At 40.9% G+C, this 22,482-nt stretch overlaps 2 protein-coding genes across 7 annotated transcripts in view; one reads left to right on the top strand and one right to left on the bottom strand.

The window, feature by feature from the left end:
* Positions 1 to 22,482, top strand: part of LOC105429894 (uncharacterized) — a 208,278-nt gene that overhangs the window by 148,670 nt on the left and 37,126 nt on the right. For all 5 annotated transcript variants that reach the window (XM_089072479.1, XM_089072478.1, XM_089072477.1 and 2 more), the window contains one exon: positions 8,424 to 8,518. In XM_089072479.1, the coding sequence (XP_088928605.1) occupies positions 8,475 to 8,518 (44 nt within the window). In that variant the 5' untranslated portion in view covers positions 8,424 to 8,474. The remainder of the gene's footprint in view (positions 1 to 8,423; positions 8,519 to 22,482) is intronic.
* Positions 1 to 22,482, bottom strand: part of LOC105429890 (uncharacterized) — a 169,064-nt gene that overhangs the window by 125,145 nt on the left and 21,437 nt on the right. The gene's annotated exons all lie outside the window — the stretch shown is intronic.

Below are 22,482 nucleotides of genomic sequence, written 5' to 3'. Positions count from 1 at the left end.
CCTCTCTTATCCTTCCTTGTCGCGGCCCGAAAGCTGTCGTCCCTGGACGTTATCCTGGCTCGAGCCAAACCGCCGCTTCCTCCTCGTCCACCTCCTTCGCGCGCATCATTGTATCGCGGCCCGTCACGAGAAACGATCATTAGTCAAGGACCTCTCGCGAACAGCCACCCCATTCTCAGGACACTATCGATCAGCGAGCCGAAACAGGTGTGACTCGCATTTCCCGATCGAGCGTCGCTGTCCGATTTGCCTCGACGAAGAACGAGACTGATGATTAACGGGTTCGCGAGCACGGAACTGACGCTTTAATATACCTGTTCTATTTCTTCTCGCGGAAGATTCGATCGCATTAAATGCATGCAACAAGAAAAGTCAGGTTTCTCTGTTTTATGAATTACTTATAAGAGAAGTTCACTATAAAAATTACAAAAAATTAAACAGTTTTTTGCAGTTTCTTAAAATTGGAAGTCTTAAGAAAATATTATAATAGAGATAAGATAAAAAAATATCATTTTATTATATAAAAAAATCGTTTCTTTTTTTCTTTCGCATTTTTTGTCAGATTTTGATTTTCGAATCGGGTGACAGCATTCCTTGAAATTAATAGTCCGATTGATTTTAAATTTGGCACGAACATTCCTAAGAAAATCATCTATAATGATTTTTAACTATGTTACTTCATTTGTTTAAAACATTTCTGGACTTCAGTTTTTAAAATCAAAAAACTTTCAATCAAGCCTTTTTTTACAATTCTCGACCAAAAAGAGAAATCCTACGCTACCTATCTTAACTATTATATTTATTTACAGAAGAAAATATTTTTACTTTAACTTCTTGACTTTCTACTCTTTTCTCCGGAAACTTTCCACCCAATCCGATTCTGTCGCGGCAGAGAAGCTTTGCAGAAATTGTTCCACATTTATTTTTCAACATCTTTAATAATTGGTAAATATGTTCAGATATATCTCTAAAATAGAAATTAATTCTACTCATTCTAGTCATTTTTAAAAAAATCCTATGCTCTAAAAAAATTCTATTACTTTAAATTCTATCAGAAAGGACCAATCCCTTAATTTTTTATGGAAAACACTTTGTTGCATAACATTGTGATACGTTACATTTACATAATTACAAAAAAAAAATTGACAAACTCTCTGGATGCATAGCGTCTTTACAAATCACGTATCATGGCGGCTGAAAAACCAACTGGTTATCTCTATACTTACACGCATCGAAGACGATAGTTCTATAATGCGAATTACCGATGCGTAACCAAAGGAAATTATTCACAAGCCTGGTCGCGCCGGAAATTCAACGGGTTCGAGGCGAGGGTCGGACGGAATTTTCGTTCGCCATCCCTTCGACCGAGGGGCGCCCCTCTCGTCCTTTTTGTTTCTCCCCTCGCGAGTTTCTCCCCGGCTCTCGGGCCGCCGCGAGTTTCACCGGCGGCGGGTCGCAAACTTTATCGGGGTCCAATGATGCATCGTGTCCGGAAATGGCAAGGGTAGTTCCCGGCCGGAAGTACGGCACATACGTGTGCGAGCACACGTACACACGCGCGCGTCGAGTTATAGGTGCGACCGCCGGGCTCGCGTATCTCTTGCGCGCAACACCAACCCCGTCGCGCATAAATAGTCCCGCCATGACATTAGCGATCAACCCCCAAAACTATTTTATATCGCGTGCTATCTCTGCGAACTCGAGCCACTTTCATCTCGGCAGAATTACGACAAAACGCCTATCTATTACTAATGCGTTTACTAACACATTTAATACATATAAAATTACATCATCAATCGATATGACTTAATTGTTAATTTCGGAGAGAAAATGAGCAGATTAAACATTAAAAGTGTTATTATTTCTTTAACATCACATTTTATATATATGTTTAAGAAATTTAAAATATCGAGATTCAGAATTGTAATTTTTTTTTAATATTTTGATATTTATTTTCGTAAAATTAAACATATTTTACTTTAGCATAATTAATGATATTTATGTATTTTATCAGTTCGTTGCTTTGGATTTATTGGTAGAATTATTTCCCTCGGTGTTGATTAAGCTTCGAATTTGCAGATATCGTTTCTGCTTAAGGGACGTGTTAAAATCGCCTTCGAATTCTACCGAATTTATTGAACTGGCAACTGCCGATTCGCGCAATATTCATATGTTAAGTAAACATGTCACAAATATCGCTCGCCTGCGTAAACTGCGCAAGTTAAACTGACAGTTACACATTTATCAAGCAGTTCTTGAATTAATTACTCGAGATGAATATATCAATTTTAATCGAGAGCAAAAGAGAGGGAAAAAAAAATAAAGAGTATAACACGCATTATACGCAGCATCTCACAACCTTAATTTTCTAATAGATATTATTTAAGCAAATCGTGCCAATTCTCTTTTTGCGGACAAAATTATGTTTTTATGAAATGTCAATACGTATCAATAATGAGAAAATTAAAGAGAATTATAATAATTTCTCTGGACATTTTCTCTCTCGTTAATCAACGAGAAATTCGTCCAAAAATCCGTTATTAAATTAAGGACATGATTTTAGAGGACTGAGGGACAATTGTGAATTTTGGTTCGCCGAATTCATCCTGTACATCTTGTTCGTGCGCGAGTTAAACTCTCGATTCCCGATTAAATCCATTATCTTTCTCTTCCCACGATTTTCACGATAAATCGCCAACGACGTTGATATCCCTTAACGATGTGTGCACGGCGCGTCGTTGATTTTCCCGTAAATGATCTCTTCTCGTCTCGAAGGGCGCCTAGGATGGGATGGGAAAAGAGCCGAAAGACGGGAAGGGTGCGGGGCAAGGCCGATGCATCGCGTGAGCCGCGTAAAACGTACGGACGATCGTCTCGATCCCCTCTCCCCCCCTTCGCGCGGAATTTAATGGTGTAGCCATCGTAAACGCGTTCCGGAAACGTAGCCACTCACTCATGAAAACGAGCCCGGCTAGGGAGAAAAGTAAGGCACCGTTCGCCTGTCTGACTTTCTTCCTCTAATCGATCGTGCCTTCGACGATCTCTCGAGCTAATTGAAAACCAGGAGTGCACGGAAACCGGGATTGTTGCAACGAAACGGCCCGTTCAATTTACTCGACTCTCTCGCCGACGCCGCCACCGCCACGCCGTCGTCGCTGCCGTGCGTTTCCTTTCGAGTCACCTCATACCGAAGAATATGTTTCGTATTATAAAAATTAAAAACTCTCGAATGTATCTTATTACTTGGAAAACCCAAAATGATGATTTAAAAATGAAAATCCATCCAACTTTAATTTTTTTTATATTCACAAGGTACAGTCGCTTTTCGATTTTTATTTCTCAAAGAGATCAGGAGATCTGAACGGAAGGCATTTTTATTCGCGATAAAAGACGATTGCGATCAACTCGCGCGAGTTGAGCTTTAAGGATAAGCTCGCGATGGAGAGTACAGATCTCCATCGAGAGAGATGGCGAGATCGACTTGGCCCGAAGAATCCGTGTTCCCTCGCGCGATTAATTACCCAGAAATTAGTGTATAATTTTCAAGACCGCGGCAAGTCGACGTTTGGGAATGATGTTATTTACTGCGAGACAACTGCGGGCGACCCCGTCGCGATACCGCAGCCCCGCCGCAATTTATGGTCGCGACAGGGTGAACGCGCGAGTTCACGACGCGCTGCGATGGCGGTGTCGCCGGGGTATATTAGTCGCCAGGGTATATCTGCCAGACCGCGATAGCGTATCACCGGACTGGAGAGACTGCGTTTCCGCCGCAGCGCCTGCGGCGGCGATGCCTCACCGTCTCGAACATGTGCCGCCACGATGCCTCTCGATGACGCGGTCGCTCGGTCCACCTGTGGTGGTTATGCATTTACGATGCATGGCGTCTCTAGGTGGTTATTACGCTTAACACTCTGGAAATAACGGCGCACGTGTGCGTCCTAGTCGTAGCTACGCGAGCGACGATGCTACGAAAACAATTGCTCTCATCTCATCAATGAGGATTACACTAGCTTACAAAAAAATGTCGTTTCTAATTATTTTAAGTCAAACGAGGCGTTTTTTATAGATTTGTTGAAAACAATGCTGCCAATCAAATTTTTCTGATACGTCAGGCCTCCGAAATAGTTGAGATTTAGTATGCAAAAAATGGTTTTTTGTTGCGAAGATTTTTTTGTAAAGAAAAGTGAATGATATCTTGAAATTCAGATTAGCTAGTTTTCTTAAGATAATACAGATTTTTACTATCTTAACAAAACTCTATTGAAATTCTTAACATAGCTAAAAAATAAGATATCAAAATTAAAAAAAATATATTTTATAAGTGATAAACAATACATTTATGACTTCTGATCAGAATTTATCGTTATTAATTTTCTTTATAATAAAATCTTCAAATATATTACAAAAAAGCCATTTTTTCGCATATTTCAATTATTTTGGAAATCTGACGTGCTGGAAAAAAAAATTTGGCTTGCGGCATCGTTTCCAGCTTTCAAAAATCTACGTCCAAAAATTCCAAAAAATATCTTGTCTACTTCAAAATAATTTTTTGCTGTAAATTAGTGCTATTCTCTCCAAATATATTTGACGAAAATAATCGATGAACGTGGAACATCGCGTAAATGTGAAAATTAAAGTTTGTTACTTACTGTTTTAAACATTGATATAATACATTTAATGAATGATATTGTCGCGACAGATTCCACCAATACCAATCTAGTTTTCAAGAAGTTCCTCGTATGAGGAATTATTGATATATTGCATTATTGCACGCAACGTTCAGGGCGCTATCCGATGTGCCGTCAATCGAGACGATGGCTCAGCACGGAAATTGCAGGAATCGCATCGATATCTAGCTGAGGGAATCGCTGGCGAACTTTCTAATCACTTTTCTTCATCCGCCTTCCGGTTCATCTCCACACCAATATTATCTGAAATTGCTTTGGGATGGCGAATTCCCCCCGGGACGGTTTTATTGTTGCCAAGACAAGCGTTTAATGCGCGCGCGATTGCACCGCGGATGATTGAATCGCCGGGAATGTTTCGTTTTATCGCGACAGAAATAATAATCGGAAGTAGAAGTATCCTACTTCAGATTCTTTTAACATAACATTTGCTCACAAAATTGCAAATGTAAATTTTTCGGACTTTCTATATCAACCGTTAAAATTTCACAAAAACTAAACTGCGATTTAAACTTCTCTTAACATCGCGAAAATATATAAGTTACTTCGCGATTATTTGAAATTAAAAAAAATAATTTGTGTGAAAAAATCATTTCTAACGTAGGAAAGAACTGTAAACGCTTTAAAAGCGTTTTTTTTCTCTTCAAGCTTTCTTATTAAATTGTGCTAAAGTTCGTTCATATAAGATGCAATCTTAATAAGTTGAAATATCGCGGAAACCTTGAACGCAGTCTAATAACCGCATATTCCTCAAAATTTCTACGTCACAATCAACTGTTACTCACAGGGAAACGCACGCGGCTTCTCCGGAATTCTGTCTGACCTTTGTACCATATCCCCCGGTGCATAACGTTATTATTGCTAAGCTACCCTCAGCGAGATTGGACCATAATACCGACTGTACTAACGTCGCTCTCATTTGCTTTGTGCTTCTTGTTAACTGTTGCACTCAGAAATCCAAGTGCCGCGAGTCATTTCTGATATTTCTCTTGGCAGAAAAGCCCTTCGGATAAGCCCTTCAGAAATTTGGTGTAGACGAGTCTCGCGGCGAGTCTCAAAAGAAACTAAATGTTTCGGGCTATTTCGCTTTGACTTTGACTTCTTCCACGGACAACTTCCGCGCAAATGGAATACGGAGTATATGAAAGTCGGTCCACATGCGCGATCCGCGAGCGGAGACGTTACTAAGTTATGCGCGAGCACGAAAGGACTTTCCGAAACTTGCCATCAATAATGTCGCGATACAAATTGTCGAATTACCCGGGCCATGGCTAACTCCGACTTTACTCCGAATCTCCAAATGGATATTACTCCCCCACGAATAAAATAGCGCTATACATATATACATATTTTGTTACATACATATATGCAAAAGTTACGAGGGAGAAAGAACTCTTTCGGAAGACCTCTGCAGAAAAGTGCAAACTCGCGAGATCCATCCTGAAGAGCCCTTCGCGAAGTCGTCGGATGGCGTGCATTTCGGCGTGTTGGAAGCGACATAGAAGCGTCCTTTGCAAAATCTAATATATATATATATATATATATATATATATATATATATATATATATATCTCAAAGAACCTTTTGGAAATTGCAAACATCCTCGATCGACAGATTTCATTCGAACAATCCGCCCTTCGAGAATCGTCTACGAGATATTTAGGATTCCCGAGGGTGGACACCGGAGTCCACCTCGTGCATCTCCACAGGAAGGTACACGCAGGAGTGAACGCATCAAATTATCCCGAGGTACGAAGTGCCGAACGATCAAAGGATCATAGGAGAAGAGGGGAGGGGGGGGAGGGGTGATCGTCTCGTCAGAGGGAGTTATCCGTCGAAGGTCTGAATGCGCGCGGGTTCTACTGCCGGTTCTATCATATCCGAGAAATATCATAACGCGAACACGTATCGGCCATGCATTATGCACACGTTGCACCGGGATTCTGCACGGTGAGAAACGAGCACGGGAGATGGACTCCCGCGAGAGGAAATCCTGTCGCGCTGATCTACAGTCGGTCCCGCGCGCATACGCGCACAGCTTCGTGATCCCTCAAAAAGGACGTACGCGAATATTGCTTAGGAAGAGATTTCAAGATTTCGCAGATGACGGGCGGGCGCATAAGCTATATAACACATTTCGTCCGCGCGCATAAAATTTCGACAAGATTAAATATTGAACAAAGGAATATATAAATTTCGAAATAATGATAGAATAAATCTCCGCAACAAGGCGAAGACGATGACGCGGACGCGTATTTGCATGCGCTTTGTTTTTTTTTTCCCTCCCCCCCCTCCCCTCTTTATCGTTTCTCTTTCTCCATTTTATTTTGCATTTTTCTTTCTATTAAATCGCTGATGCGATATTCACGGGTTAAACGTCGCCGTGGCGGAGACTACGTCGCAAGGCTGCGACTTCATAATTCCTCGACGAAGGACAAGCGCTGATCCAGCCACGGCTTACGCGCCGGATGCGCGTCCTCAAAATCAAATCCTCCCACGTTCGCGCGCGCGCTGAAAATTTCTCCTTGGGAAATAATATTTCCCGGACAACGGACGTCGCATCCTGTCGGGATTTGCGCGTGGCGGATTACGCTGTAGTTGCGACGAGGTATTTCGCGACGTAATCTTCGAGGACGCGCCGAGTGAGATTAGAGGGCGGGAAGGACGACGAAAATAAGTTAGTAGAGTACAGAGTGTATAATTATTATAGTATTGTCTGAAAATTAGCAGAAACGTTGTTAACTCGTTGAAACGAAGTTAAATCCTGCCTTAAATAGTAGAACGATAATTTACTCTTCGTTTATATATATATATATATATATATATATATATATATATATATCTGAGGAACAGAAGTATCGAACTCTACTTCAAACTCAATAATTATCGACATACGTCATTGAATATCCGACTTGATAAAAATATAATCGCAACTTCGAATGATTGCATAAGATAGAAATTGTATCGTCGGGTAAATAATAATTGAGCGAGCTCGTTGAAATCAGCCTTCAAACAAATTAAGCCCCGCGAGTCGACGGCCGACAATTTTCTCTGTTGAGTGCAGCTGTTGTTACGCTTTCTCGAAGTTGGTCGAGCGGCGGACATTTTATGCCCGCCGCTCGTATGATTAATACATGAAGCGACCTGTCCGAAACACGCCATGGTGGAAACGGAGTGGGCCGAGCGTTTCTACGACACGGCCGGCCGAGGCGGTGGAGGCGGGATGGACCGGTTCGCGAGGGTGTTGAAGGGCGAACGGGGTAGAAGCCTCGCGCGTAATCGCGCGTACGACAGCTCGCAATGGCGTAACGTAATTCCGTCTCGGGAGGATTCGGTAACTGGAGACGTTGTCCTCGTGTCAGCTGCACGCGGCACTGGCGGCACGCTTAACGAAGAAACTCTGATTAATCATGAAGCTGGACCCATTTGACGACGATGAGTTCTCGCTGGTTTCCTGCTGTCGTAAAATAGAATGAGACATAACGAGCCAGGTGAACACGCGAAGAAATAATTTATAGTTTCGGAATATGAAGTGAAGGCGCGCTGGCTGGAAACACTCTAAATTTACGCTCGCTTAATCTGCGGATTTTGTTTCATCAAATAAATTAAAGCTCGCATTAATGTGTAAACGTCGCGTAAACGTTATCGCAGTGTTTTTTTTTTTTTTTTTTTTTTTTTAAAGTAAGCTCTCGATATTCTACTAACGTATCTTTCTCCCCTCTTTTTTTTTCACAGGCAATCTCTGGTCATCAGTGAAAGCTCGCAAGTACTCAGCGAGCACGCAGCATGAGTTCCAAGTGCAGCCGTCCTATCGACGATCGGGGTTCCAGGTAAGCGCGAGGTTTCAGTCATGCAAATAATGCCGCTCACGCGTATCTGAGAGAGAGCATGATCGAGCCAACGTAAAGGGCACCGCTCGTACCAGGAAAAGGGTCTCGAGGAATGTTTACGAGCACGAACGGCGCGGTTTTACGAGCTCGTACGATGTGCGCGTGCGGATTACGAAGCTTACGAGGGTTGACTCGGTGTGTAGACGCAGAATAATATTTTTGAGGCTGAGTAAAACAACTAGGAAAAGGTGTCTCGAAAAAGATCTCGGAGACTTCTGAAATACTTCACGATCTGGCAGTAAAATCATTGTCTCCGGATAACAGAAAATACATTAATTGTCGCGCATCTTCTGTAATTGAAGATTGAAATTAAATTTGAAATAAATTAAATTTTTGCGGATTTGCAAAATTTTAATATACGTGTAGAGAAAATTATATGACATATTAAATGCACGAATTATAAAATAATTCAAAGAATTAATATTTAAAATTTAAAAATTGTGACGAAAGATATCAAGAAAAGTGATAATATCATTAAGTATGAATTAAATTAAATTAGATATAATTTTTAAATATTAAATGAAACTAAATTAATAATAAATTAAATTTAAATTTAAAAGATTAATATAATTTTATCTTGCTATTGTTAAAGAAAGTAACGTTATATTTAAATTAATTAAGGTTAAAACTATTTAAAAAAAATAACGCTTTTTCTTTCGTCCTACGCTTTGTTCTTACGCTTTATTCTTGATATTTTCTTTTATCAGTCAATAAAACTCGTTTTATTTATCAACCGCATTTCTGCTCGCAATAAAAAGCATCGTTGCTGCAGGTAGACGCAGGTTGTTCGACCGCTCTCGTTCTTCGACTGTAAAACAATTTACTGATGATATCGAGGACGAGATTACGACAAACCGAAGGTACGATAGATATCAACGAAAAAATACTGAGTACACTTCGTGTTTATCGAGGTTTACGTTCGCCCTCGCTCCTAACGACAGTGCCCTACTTTTATAACAACTCGTAACGCCTCATATTGAATGCCCCAACCGCTGAATTGCGCTCGGCAACTATGCTGCGCGCCGCAAAATACCCTCGTTACTGTCGATATTACGAACATCATTATTCATTATTCATTATCCATCGTATTATTTTGTCCGATTGGCGCGCTATTATTTAACGATATAACCAAAGGATATTTCGAGCGACAAATTATTGATCCGTACGACTATTTGTCACTTTGCTACACCGCTTCATCTCGCTGGGAAAAATTTATATTTTACTCCATATTCATGTTTTCTGTTTTCTTTGTTAAAACAGAAAATATTCTTTCGTAATTATTCCAAACAAAATGTTACATCTATTTTCTATATTCACAATTCTCTTTGGAAGGGAAGAGAAGCTACTTGATTTCTCTTTTCCTATGTAGTACTACCAGCTTCGTAGCGTAACAGCCAAGTTTACAAAAATCAAACTCCGACATGTACACTGCATTTAAAGACAGCAACATCAAAGAATTTTATCAAAGACGTCCTGAAATACGGTTTAAAAAAAATGCGGAAAAATATAGCGATATTACACAGAATTACTTTAGAATTATAGCGACAACCAATAGCGACGAAACAAAGTGGCGGCTCTCTCGCAAAGAATTGAAAAGGGCAAAAAGTGAAGGAGAGGAGGGTTCACGCAGATCAAGGGCGAAATGGAGTGCCGCTCCGGTTGTTACAGAGTGATATTAAATTCTCGATGAAAAGGAACTCGCGCGACCGATTCGCGCGAGTTCTGCTCAGACACCCTTCTACTCCCTCTCTGTCGCTCTTTCTCTCTCGCTTGCCTGATTATGAGAGGGGGCGAACCTTCGTGATTGCCTGCCGCTGAAAGGGATCATGACGGTTTTTTGTTTAATTTTCCGCCCGACGCCGGAGATCGAGAGAGACGGCGTGAAGTCGAATATTTATCCTGCACGTAGCGCCCGTGAGAGAAAGGGAGGAAACGAGAAAAGGGAAAAAAAGGAAGATCGAAGGATCGATACGCGTCGCGCGTGACCGGGATCCGGGATGCACGGAGAGACGGAGGCGGAGTTCGGCAATTCTGACGATGTCCGGAGAAATTCCTGTTTCGAGATGTCGGCGGAGAATAGCTCCGCGCTGCAATTAGGCTGGCGCGTGTTCCTCCGTTTCTCATCGCGAGCTAAATTTGTAGTTACGTAAGTGAGTTAGCCCGTAAGTAATATGGCTGTTATGCAATCGCCGTCGCAAATGGATTCGCTTCGATCGCGCTCCGCACGGGGAACTAAATATACACGCTATCTCGCTATAATCGACAGAAAGTGGTATGCTCATGCGGAGAATCGACCGAACGGGGGAAAGAATATTTTCACGAAGTTATGCAAAGAATCGCAATTCTCCTCTCGCCCGCTTCCGCCGCTCTCTTTTTTTTTTCCTCGGGAAAAGAGAGAAGAGGGAACGAGACGAGTCGTTGCGGCGGGGTTGAACGTGCAACGGATGCTAAAAACTCTCGCAGGGTGAAGAGCCGCGCCGGCCGCGTGTCAGGGGGAGGAAAGGGATGGCCGGGAAAGTTGCGAGAGTATCCAATCATAGGGGGATATTGTGGGATCATAACTCCGCTTGCCACCGGTCCGTCGAAGTCTTGAAGGACTCTCCATCTCGCTACTTCATTTCCACCCTCTCTCTCGGGCGTAGTCTGCAGCCAGCGCTGACTCGGCGAGCAGCGATAGCAATTGTTTCTCTCGTCATTTTCACGAGACTACCCTCTTTAACTCAACGTAAAGCGAACTGTCTTTCTAGTTATACGCCTTAGCTATAACTTAGTTTTGTTAATTATATTTTTAGTTTTAGTTGTGTTCTTTCGTTATACTTTTCAACTAGCTCTCATTCGTATCGTATTCTTTTTTTCAGGATATCTGACTATGGAGTAAAACATAGCACATCTCAAGTTTTATTTGAATTGTTTAGTATAATTATGATTAATTAGTTCTTTGTAAGAAATAATTAAATTCGTAAAATAACATATTCGTGGAATAATTGAAAATATGGATTCTATATGCTATGTGTGTGTAAGCGTTAAATTTTTGTGTTAAATATTCAACATTTATTCAACATTAATTTATGTGCAAATTTAACATGTGTTTATTGTGTAAGTTGATTGAATTGTTTTTTTTTTTTCTGTAATTTTTATTAATTTAACATGTACAGTTATTGAAACAATTGTCAAAGAATGTTAAATCAACACGATTTATTTATTTTATACACGATGAATATAACTGAATTTTATATTGATGATAGAGATTGCATTCAAATGTTTAAAAATGTTTACTGTGCTTAAATACGAGCATATTATTAATGTCACCATTTAACATATTTCAACTACATTAAATTAACCCAAATGTTTGAATTTAGATCATATGGGACACGTTAAATTTAGCACGAATTTTTTTTTATCGCGTAAGAATCGTTTGATAATTGTACATGCAATCGATAACAATGTTGCTCTTATCACTTGTTACATGTAAGAGTTTTCGAGGAATCGCGTGACACGTCCCAATAAATTAAAACGGACGGCACACATCCGGCAAATTCTACATGCATTCGCGTATTAAAGAGCGGATTGTGAAATATTATAATGTAAGGAGCGCCATTTTCGTGGCTGACATGACTTGCTCGTGGTGGTGGTCACGCAGGTAAATTACGAATTATAATATCGCGCGCATGCGGCGACGTTTTGCCAGGCGCAGACACAAAGATACTGACCGACTGTCGAGCAATAAACAACGAAAAAAAAAAATGAATATTAGCGAGTTAACACGATAATGCAGCCGCGCCGTCCGCGCCGTTTGTGCTCCGTTTGCGAGACGCGGTCGCATAAAATAAACTGAATTAACGGATCAACGAGACGAAAGGGGAGAAGCTCGCAGCTGCGTTATGAAAATGCGGCCGTTCGTCGTGCGCGGTCGGGCGATGAAACACGCGGTTCTCTCGAATAATAAGGGATGAAACATGCGCCTCGAGTCGAGATGACTCCACGCTCCACGCTCGAGACGAGGAAGCCCGCGCGTGCAGTTCCTCGTCGGGAAGGGATTTGCTTTCTTCGCAATCTTCCTCATTTCCAATTAATTCTCACTTTCTTAACGGTAAAGAAAGGAAGAAAATTCAGAATCGCGGGAATTATATTTACCTTATCGATTTGCCAGTGATACGATAAATTTTACTCTTGCAAGATCTTTTGTAAACTTCAAATCTCATTAGGGAAGGATAAAAATGTTTGAGTTAGACTGTACGATAAATAATAACGTTTAAGTGCGCAATTTATGAAATGTTAATTGTCAAAGTCGCAATCTCGAAACGTGTTTTGCGTTCGCCCGGGACAAATTAGCGGGCGTAATTAAAATTTGTCTGGGGAAAGCCGTCCCCGACTCTCGCAGTAGGGCACGTAGACGGAAAACACCGAGTCCGAGAGAGACGAGGAAAATACCTGAGGATGACAGCGACTTCCACGGGATTTCCTACGGCTTCTCTCGTCTGATATCCAATAATCATTCCGCGTATCTTAATGCAGCATCACGCTCGCGAGTGCGCCTTGATCTCGTTAAACTGTCGCAACTTTCCGAAGCTGCTGACCGTCGTCGAAACGACGAAGGAAATTCGCGGGATGAAAATCTCGCGAGAAGCGATTTCTCTGCGATATGAAGGGCCGCTGATAAATAACGAAGACAGATTTCTGCTGCGGAACTTTCTATCGAAATCGACGAGCACACATCTCAAACGTATTTTTTTTATCTAGATCACAATGCGTGCTTTGACGTGGAAGTTATTTGTCGAAATAATCATAATTATGTTCTAATTACTACTTACATGGAAAAAGTAATTTTGGCGAGTAGTATTTAAAAATTCCATCAAACATTGAAAGGAATTTTGTTAAAAAATTATTATGTGGGAAAATAATGCAAAAATTTTTTATAGCAACCAATTTGTCTTATGTGATTACTTTGATAGCCCAACAAGGTTATTTTCAAATCTGTTTCCGACGAAATACTTCAAGAGGATTATTTTTTTCTCATAGAAGAAACATACGTTCGCCGTATTTTTTTATTTCTCATTCTTTTCTTCGTACATCACCGACGCATTTTGCAAATTGCGAGACGGCGGAGAAAAACCGCATCGATTTCGCTTTCGTTTCATAATGTAGGCGGATGGATGCGCGATAAGAAGCTCCGCGAGATTTCCTCGATTTCGCCGGGGAGACTTTATTTCCTGGAGGAGCAGACGAGATGCGCGCGCTCGCATCTTCGAGGACGTTACGTATCCGCGGGTTAGCCGAAGTTTGCGCCGATAAATCTCGCCTCGTCGGGATATTACTTAACGCACCGACGTTTCGACGCGCGATAAATCCCACCGTCGAATCAACGATGCACTCCGCATCTGTCGAATCGAATCCGCGGGCCGAGCGTGTGTCGATGCGAATCGTCCGCCATATCGATCATCGCCGAGCGAAACAAAACTGTCCGTTGCTCTTCACGCCTCGCCGCGTCTTCGGGGATTTTCCCCGGGATGCGAACGCGGATGCGAAAACGCCGTTTCTTTAGCCGACGTTCGCAACGAATCCACATGTCGGGATGGATTTCGAAAATCAAAGTCTACCAGGGAGAATTCCTCTAGAGCTCTTTGATTACGGATGCATCGCGCAGCGATGTCTAGGATGTCTATTTGTAATGTGAGGATTACAAGATAAGATACTTTGACTGCACACTTTGGTTATTTATATTCATCTCACTTTATTTTAAAATATTACATTTGCTATTCATATTCTCTCTCGCGCGTAGTAGAAACACCATAAATCATGATTACGAGGCCGCGCTTCGTTGTAACGAGAAAGAAAAGCCCCCACTTCTCTTACCCTCGAGCTTTTATCGTAAAAGTGCGTGCGAGGAGGTTCTCCTCGCGTGCGATTTAACGTAACAACTCAATTCGTCATACGTGCAGCGTCATCAGAATCACCGAAAGTGGCTCGTAGAAGATACTCTTCGCCGGTGTAAGGCGTAACCACAAAGGGATGGAAGGATTAAAGACGAGAGGAAAGCAAGGTGCGGCGCCATTGCGCCCCTGGGTAGGACACATACGTCGATTGACCCCGGCTCTCCCACAGGTGCAATATACCGATCGGCAGCATCGCCGAACCACGCCACCGTCACCGCCGCCGCCACCCATTTCTGCCGATATATTCCCACAATAATCGACCGTAAGCCGCCCCAAAATCCCACAGCCCGCGGCGGGCTCCAAATAAAGACAAACAAACCGCGCCAACCTACCCTAATTCCGTCGGATGCCGCTGCGGAAAGTCGGCCATCGGGCGGGAAGGGTGGAATTTTCGGCCGCTGGAACGCTCTGTATTTCGGATTATCCGCCGGACGCGATAGAACCTCAAAGCCGGGAGCTCGCAAAATGGATTATGCAATCTGGACCACGCTCATAACAATCGGATCGTTGCGAGGTAAAAGGGCGATATACGAAACACGAGGTTGATCGCGAAATAAAAATGCGGGTGTACAAAATGAACAGTTGTACCTTAAAATTTTAAACAGATCTGAAAATGATTTTGTTGTACTATTAAAATAAAATATATAGGACACTTAAGTGATGATGAAAATACTGCAAAAAATTTTTAACATTCTAGCAATCAAATTGAGTGTCCTACATAATAATTCTGATAACTCAAAAAAATTATTTCCGTATATATCTGTATTTGGTCAAATTTTTATTAAAAAATTTCTCTTTCTGTATAGCAATCGCGAAAAAAATAAAAGAAAAATAAATTAAAAATTAAAGAAATGGATTAGAAATATATACATATGTATTGTTATACGTAATTACGTTTTAAGGCAATGAAATTTGGAGCTCTGACTCGTCATTGTTTCGACCGCGACGATGACAATGCTAATTAAGGCATTATGCCAGTGACGCGACGGGGGGCGTTATTCTTTCATCCCCGCGTTTACGTTGATCGCTCTCATTAGCCAGTGGGATCTAATTTCCATTTCTGCCGGAAACGCCAGGCCGACCAAGACTTTTACTCCGCCGGATTGAACAGTGGAAATTGGATCCGCCCGGCTACCGATGAGCTCTCAGGTTTTCTCTTAATTTCGCCAGCGCGACGGATAATCAGAGTTCAAGAAGGCTCGTGAGATATCGATGGGACAGTAGAATACGAAGAGTCCATGATAACATGAGCCCTCCTCCCGTATTGACTCTTTCCTTCTTGAGATACGTGGCTTTCAGACAGATTGAGATGTCGTATTTCTTAGAAAATCTCTAAAGCACTCTTTGCGCCACGGTCGACAAGTCTCTCTTTATAGCAGATTAATCAATCCGTCCTGTTAAATTATTTCGAAGCGTTAGTCGAAGTTCTCGGTTAACATAAATAACATAAAATGATTATCCCTTCGAGTAACAACCCCTAAAAATAACAAATTGCTTTCGATAACGTAGTCGGCTCACCCTAATCGAATACCAATTCGAATCGTTATCGATCAACCGCGAAACTTCCTCCCCAATTCTTAATCAGCCTGGCTTGTGTTCGGACTCTCTAATTGGCTCTCTCGTGGAGGGTGGTAAATGCACTTGAGGTAAAACACAGTAAAATATTCAATCGATACATCGTGCGCGCCGCACAAGCCGCGAGGCAGCCGGGCGAGACGATCGCTCGAGTAACGATCGTTCATCGTCAACTCGGAGGACACGTCCGACGATTTATGAGCCGTAAAAGTTCCGCAGAATTAATGTAGCCGTTTAACGATCCGCTGAAGTGCGAAGGCATCTCCTCGAGTTTCGTGTCGCAGTGTATTATCAGGACCGTTAAAACTTCCGAGCGATCACGTCTAATCCATATGTTACGTTCACTCTCATTATTATTATTTTTATAAACAAATTACACATTGCAGGCAGCAATTTTGTTAAATTCTGTATAGAGTATAATTTCGAAGAGAAAAGTTCTTCGTAATTGCCAAGGATAGATTATAAAATTATACCAGGATAGATTATAAAATTATGCCAGTTTATAAAAGAATATTTTTTTTTAATGATATTTTATTTATATTTTATTTTGAATCACACAGTGTACTTTTTATAGATGTTTGCTAAAAATAATGCCGTAATCCAAATTTTTCCAGTCGTCAGGTTTTTAAAATAATTGAGGCTTAATATGCAAAAAATGGTTTTTTGCAATTTTTGAAAATTCTTTATCTTAACTTTGTATTAAAATTTTGTATTAAAATTTTTCATAATATGGTTAAGAAGTAAGATAACAAGATAAATAAAATGCATTTTATAGAGGATGAATACATTCATGACTTTTGATCAGAATTTCAAAATATCGTTACTTTCTTTATAAAAAAATTTTCAAATTTTCGCAAAAAGATTTTTTACATGTTAAATCTTAATTATTATAAAAATCTGACGTGTTGGGAAAATTTGGCTTGCGATGCCGTTTTTCAGCATCTAAAAATCTATAAGAAACATCTCGTCTGGTTTACAATAATTTTTTACTGTAAACCAGCGTCATTAAGGCAATCGATCCGATGAAATTAGGAGACTAGTAATGATATGATATGATGGATTGACATGGTGAATGATAGATTGACGCAGATAATTTACTTTTATTCACATAGTCGAGAAGGTATCGATCTTAATCCCTAACTCCTTGGCAAACTTGGCTTCTAGCGTTTGTGCTCTGAAGAATTCGTTCGAAGCGACGGTAAAGTGTGGCAATTTGTCGAGCGACAAATTACTCGGGCTTATACGACTCCAACATGTCGCTAGGACGTCCGCTTGCTTTCATTATACCGTGCTAAAAGTACGGTGAAAATAAGATGTGTTCATCCATCTTAATTCATGCGCCGCAACGTTTCCGCTACATTTGCAATATCCGCCCGTTTCCCCTCCGACATTCCAGCGGCTGGCCGACTTTTACCGTAATTGGAAACGAAGAGCCAGTTTTAGGCGTGGAAAGAAACGGCAGCTCTTCGCGACAGCCCTCCCGTAAGTGCCATCCAATTTCAACTAGATTTCAACTAATGTCGCGCACCACCCACCCCTGATTCCTTATTAATGTACGCGCACGTGTCGTGAAACGCCTGGAAGACACACGCGCCCGGCGAGGGCGAACGCGATAAAAGTTCCATTTCCCGCGCATTAATTCCGGTAAGGAAGCCTTTATGACGGCACAGCCGGAGTTCAGAATTCAATGGAACTTTTCAGACAATGGCGGTCGCCGACTTGTTCGAGGGTAGTTCGGTGATGCGGAAGCAAAGCGAATGAAAAAGAGGAGGATCGCGGAAGAACGTGAGGCGACGACGATGGGTGTCGCAGGATCTAAGACAGTGGTGCTTAACTCTTTCGATGATCTCTGAATCCTCGCAAATACCTCTTCGCACTTCCACAAAAAAAAAATAGACATCAAATCACTTTTCCTATTTATCGCATGTATATTTAACGCAAAAAATGCTTTCGTCTCTCGGAACAATAATCGAAAGTTATATCTTCGATAAAGAAAATATACCTCGTTCAGAGAATAAATAAATCCATCCTTGATTAAGAACCACTGACTTAAGGAGCAAAGCAAAAGGGGCGGAGAAGAGGCTGCTGAGTGAGTGCCATGCGGCTAAAGTCTACCGACGGTCTTTGTACCCTCTCGTCTTGGCACCCCGAAGATTATTCATTCGGCCTCTTAATTCATTTATCTCCCGATACTCTGTGTCCCTCTTACGCTCGGCCGCCGCTTCTTCGAAATACTCCGCACGCGACGCCGATGGCGCCGGTGGCTTTTAATTCTATAAAGCGCACGATAAATTGGAACCCCGGAGAGCCCGAATTATTATTCCAGCGGGACGAGTTATTTCATCGTAGGAAAGGGACGAGCAATTATTTCGGTCTGCTCTCGATGTCGCAATCGGATAAAATGATGCCGCCCGGCAAAGTGCGGTTCGATCATTTTTAAATACTCGGCTTTCTGAAGATTAAACTTCCTCGTGGTTTTATCGGAGAAACGAGGACCTGGTATATTTTTACAAATATATGTGTTAACTTATTTATAATTCCAGATTTTGCATACGTCTACGAAAAAGAAAGATAAAACTCTTATATGTAATTAAGAATATGTAATAAGTTACATTTTTAAATTGAAGATTATTAAAATACATTACATACGATTATTTCGATATAATTTTTTTTTAATTCACAAAGAATTTTCTCTTCACGAAGAATCGTTGGAATTTTCGAGCCGCTATTTATAATTCAGGAATCATTTAAATAACTCCTTGTAAAAATATCCTTATTCCTCTTGTTTCTTCTTCTTCTTTCAACTATCTCACATTAAATCTTCGCGATATTTTTCGCGATGTTTATCTAGCTTTTATTTACCGGCAAAATCGTGCCGAATAAGCTACGAGGGAGCGACTTGAAAAGATTTAGGTTGCTGCGAAATCTATCGGGTCTCCACCAGGAGACACGCGTGTCTCGGTGTCTCGGTAGGATTGGAAGTTGCTGGTAAGAGGTCACAACCCAGCAGGTCGCTCGTGAGAGAAGTAGGACAAAAAGCTCCGGACAAAACTACCTCCGAGCATCCAATATGTCTGTCCCGGGCTTCGATTTTCCTCCCGGTATCTGGGCCACGAAGGTTATTACACCGTGTTCTTCTATAACCGACCTGTGTCCTCCGGAGGGAACGTCATTATTACTGCCGGCCATCTTTCAGCGGTTCGATTAGACTGTCGCCATTCTAGTTGCGCCAGGTAACGGAGTTTTTTTTATCGCGGAAATGGTAAGAGCTGCCTTTTCCCGCGAACATTTCACGCCGACCTTATAGATCCATTCATTCTTATCGCGACGTTCGATTTCGTTAATCATCATCGCGATATATCGCTTTTCCTCGCGGGGGAAATTCTTTCGCGTATTCAATTTTCTTCGTAAAACGTTCCTGTTACGATTAACACGTCCGTTATTAATTAAGAAACATTGCGGCTGGATCGGGGAAACGGGGCTAGAGCTCCGACCGCGGACGCGAAAATCACGGGCAAAGCGGGAAGTATAAACGCGAGATAAATTCCCGCGCAACGGAAGCGGCGATGGGAGGAGAAAAAAGAGGGACGGGAGGGGGAGAGAAAAATATATCGCGTTTTCTCTCGTACGGTTGGTCCGGATTTGCGTATCGATTGCGAGTTGTTTCCGATACGCTCGCGTACACATGCCGCTTGCGAACCCACACGCGCGTACACACACACACACACACACACACACACACACACACACACACACGTACGCGCGCGCGATGCATCGCGAGAATACACGTGCGATTCACTCACCTCGGTGCTCAGAGTACACGTGTACACGTTACGCGGTTGTGCGCGTAGTACGAGTGCCGGAAAAGTAGCAGCGTCGTTTTGTTTCCATCGTGCGCGATTAGCCGGTGCCCGAAGCACTGTCTACACAAACTGCGTTTATTGGGTTTATCGGATCGGTAAGCCGGCCTGTTTGCTCTCGTCGACCGAACCCAAGAATAATGTTGCCGATTCGACCGATCGGTTTTCATTACGTTACGTTCGCAATCGCTTCTCTCTCTCTCTCTCTCGTGGTAATTTTTTTTTAGTTTTCTCCTTTTCTCTCATTGCTCTTCCATCGCGTTTCGGTACAGAGTGCTCGCGTACATCACAATCCCGTTTAACAACGAACGCGCGTCTTCATCTTCGAATTCCGGGACGAGTGTGCGTGAATCTCGGAATCCACGGAATTTTTTAATTGCCGCATGGCGATTGCGAATAATTTAAACGGCGCGGTTGTTAGCTCCCGAAATTTTCCACGATATTTTCGACGATAATTGCACCGTCCTTACGGTGAAGATTAATCAAGCCGTAAGCTTCCACGAGCGTGCGCGATAATTTAGCATTAAAATGTCACGATCATGCGGGACTTTGGCGACGTAATCGTGTCTTAATTATGCAAATTTCCGTGATTTGCGAAAGAGAATATGGTGATGAAACGAGGGGCAAAAGGAGGGGATGTTAGTTCGTATCAGTAGGTCGCGCGCAATTGCGAGCTAATCCTATTTCATTCCGAGTCACTTCAGCCGGCTCGAGCATGAAGCGCCAATATTTCCCTACGTCTGACGGAAACGGAGGAAAATGCTTACGGCCTCGAAAATTGCAACGACGGTCGCGGGATTACAGCTAGAACCAGTGGCGGATCTGGCAAAGCCTGACAGTCGCGAACGCGTAACGAAAACATTATTTTTATCCCAGCGGAACATCTCTCCCAGCATAACATTTTCGTCCTGCTTGGCTCTTAATCTCTAAAAGTATATTATTATTTAGCCGCTAAATTTATTATAGTAAAACAAGTACAGTAGGTAATATAATAACTGTATCTAAAAATTTATTATTACACTTGAAGCTATTTAAATATAATAATTAATAAAGACATTTCTTTATAAATATAATACACATGCATTTAACGTACCTTCTTCTAATTTATTATACTTTTTTCTGATTGTCTATCATTTTAATAATATTAAGAAAAGATTTGACAGAATAATGCCTTGTTGGTAACATAATAGTAGAAATATAATATAAAAGTAAAAGTATAAAAATTTATTATTATTTATTATACTTAAATATACTTATAAATATAATTAAATTTCTAAAGATAAATAATGTTTAGACGAATTTAATCTTCTTCTAATTTAATATTTTCTTTTGATTCTCTGCTATTTTAATAATATAAAGAAATTTTTACAAAAAAATATGTCTTGTTCTCGTAGCGTAATAAATTTAAATAAAAATTTACTTTTATAATAAAATATAATATTTAAATTAAATATAACAATTAAACAGCTAATTTATATAAAGATATCTTTATAAATGAATTAAAATTTATACGTACCTAATGTACTTTTTCTAATTTATTACTTTCCTCTAAAATTCTTGGTTATTTTAATGACAAAGAAAATTTTAAAAAATATATATAAAAATATGTAATCTTGTTGCTGGTACTTGTATTGCTAGAACAATAGTATTGCATTCTAGAATATAGCATTCCAGACTTTTATTTCCACAGTTAAAAACGCCTATGCGTACCACTGAACAGGCAACGCAAGGAGCTGGACTGTGGGTTAAGAAAGGAGAGACGTAAGTCCCCACCATCTTTTTTTCTTTACTGTCGCTACTCTACTGCTCGGTTTCGAACCACGGACTCCGCTACGTCGAGTCGATAAACCGGTACTCAGTATGCGCGGCCATTGCGAACATCTCAAACGCGTTTCAAGATCTCAATAACTTCCGCTACATCTATTTTTTTCGCACATAGACTTTTCATAATTACATAGGAATTTTTGAATAAAATAGTTTATCAAACTTTTTCTATTCATTTCTAATTTGGAATATTAAATATTTATTAAAATTAAAAATTAAAATGTTATTAATGTTATTAAAATTTTATTATCTTATCTTTAACTAATTTATTACATTAAAAGTAATTTAATAAAGATAGTTTAAAATTTAAAAATTATGAATTTTTAATTATCATAAAAAATAACCTTTTGCTTTTAGCAATTTTAACATGGTGTGTGTGTGTGTGTGTGTGTGTGTGTGTGTGTGTGTGTGTGTGTGTGTGTGTGTGTGTGTGTGTGTGTGTGTGTGTGTGTGTGTGTGTGTGTGTGTGTGTGTGTGTGTGTGTGTGTGTGTGTGTGTGTGTGATGATGTATGTAGTGATGAATATTTTAACAAGAAAAAGGCATTTTACAAATATTTTACTTAGAACTTTCACATTTTGTACAAAATAGTCAGAATGACGACTCGATATTACAAATTTTCATCCTATTTCATATTGGTTTGAATTATGATGGATCATAATAAAAATTGAAGGTATCGTATGCAATAGTCTGCCCAGAAGGCTGTGTGAGCG

Source organism: Pogonomyrmex barbatus, unplaced genomic scaffold (genome assembly GCF_055798465.1).
Source record: "Pogonomyrmex barbatus isolate J1 unplaced genomic scaffold, ASM5579846v1 scaffold13, whole genome shotgun sequence".
NCBI lineage: Eukaryota > Metazoa > Arthropoda > Insecta > Hymenoptera > Formicidae > Pogonomyrmex > Pogonomyrmex barbatus.
This window is presented reverse-complemented; position numbering and strand designations above follow the sequence as displayed.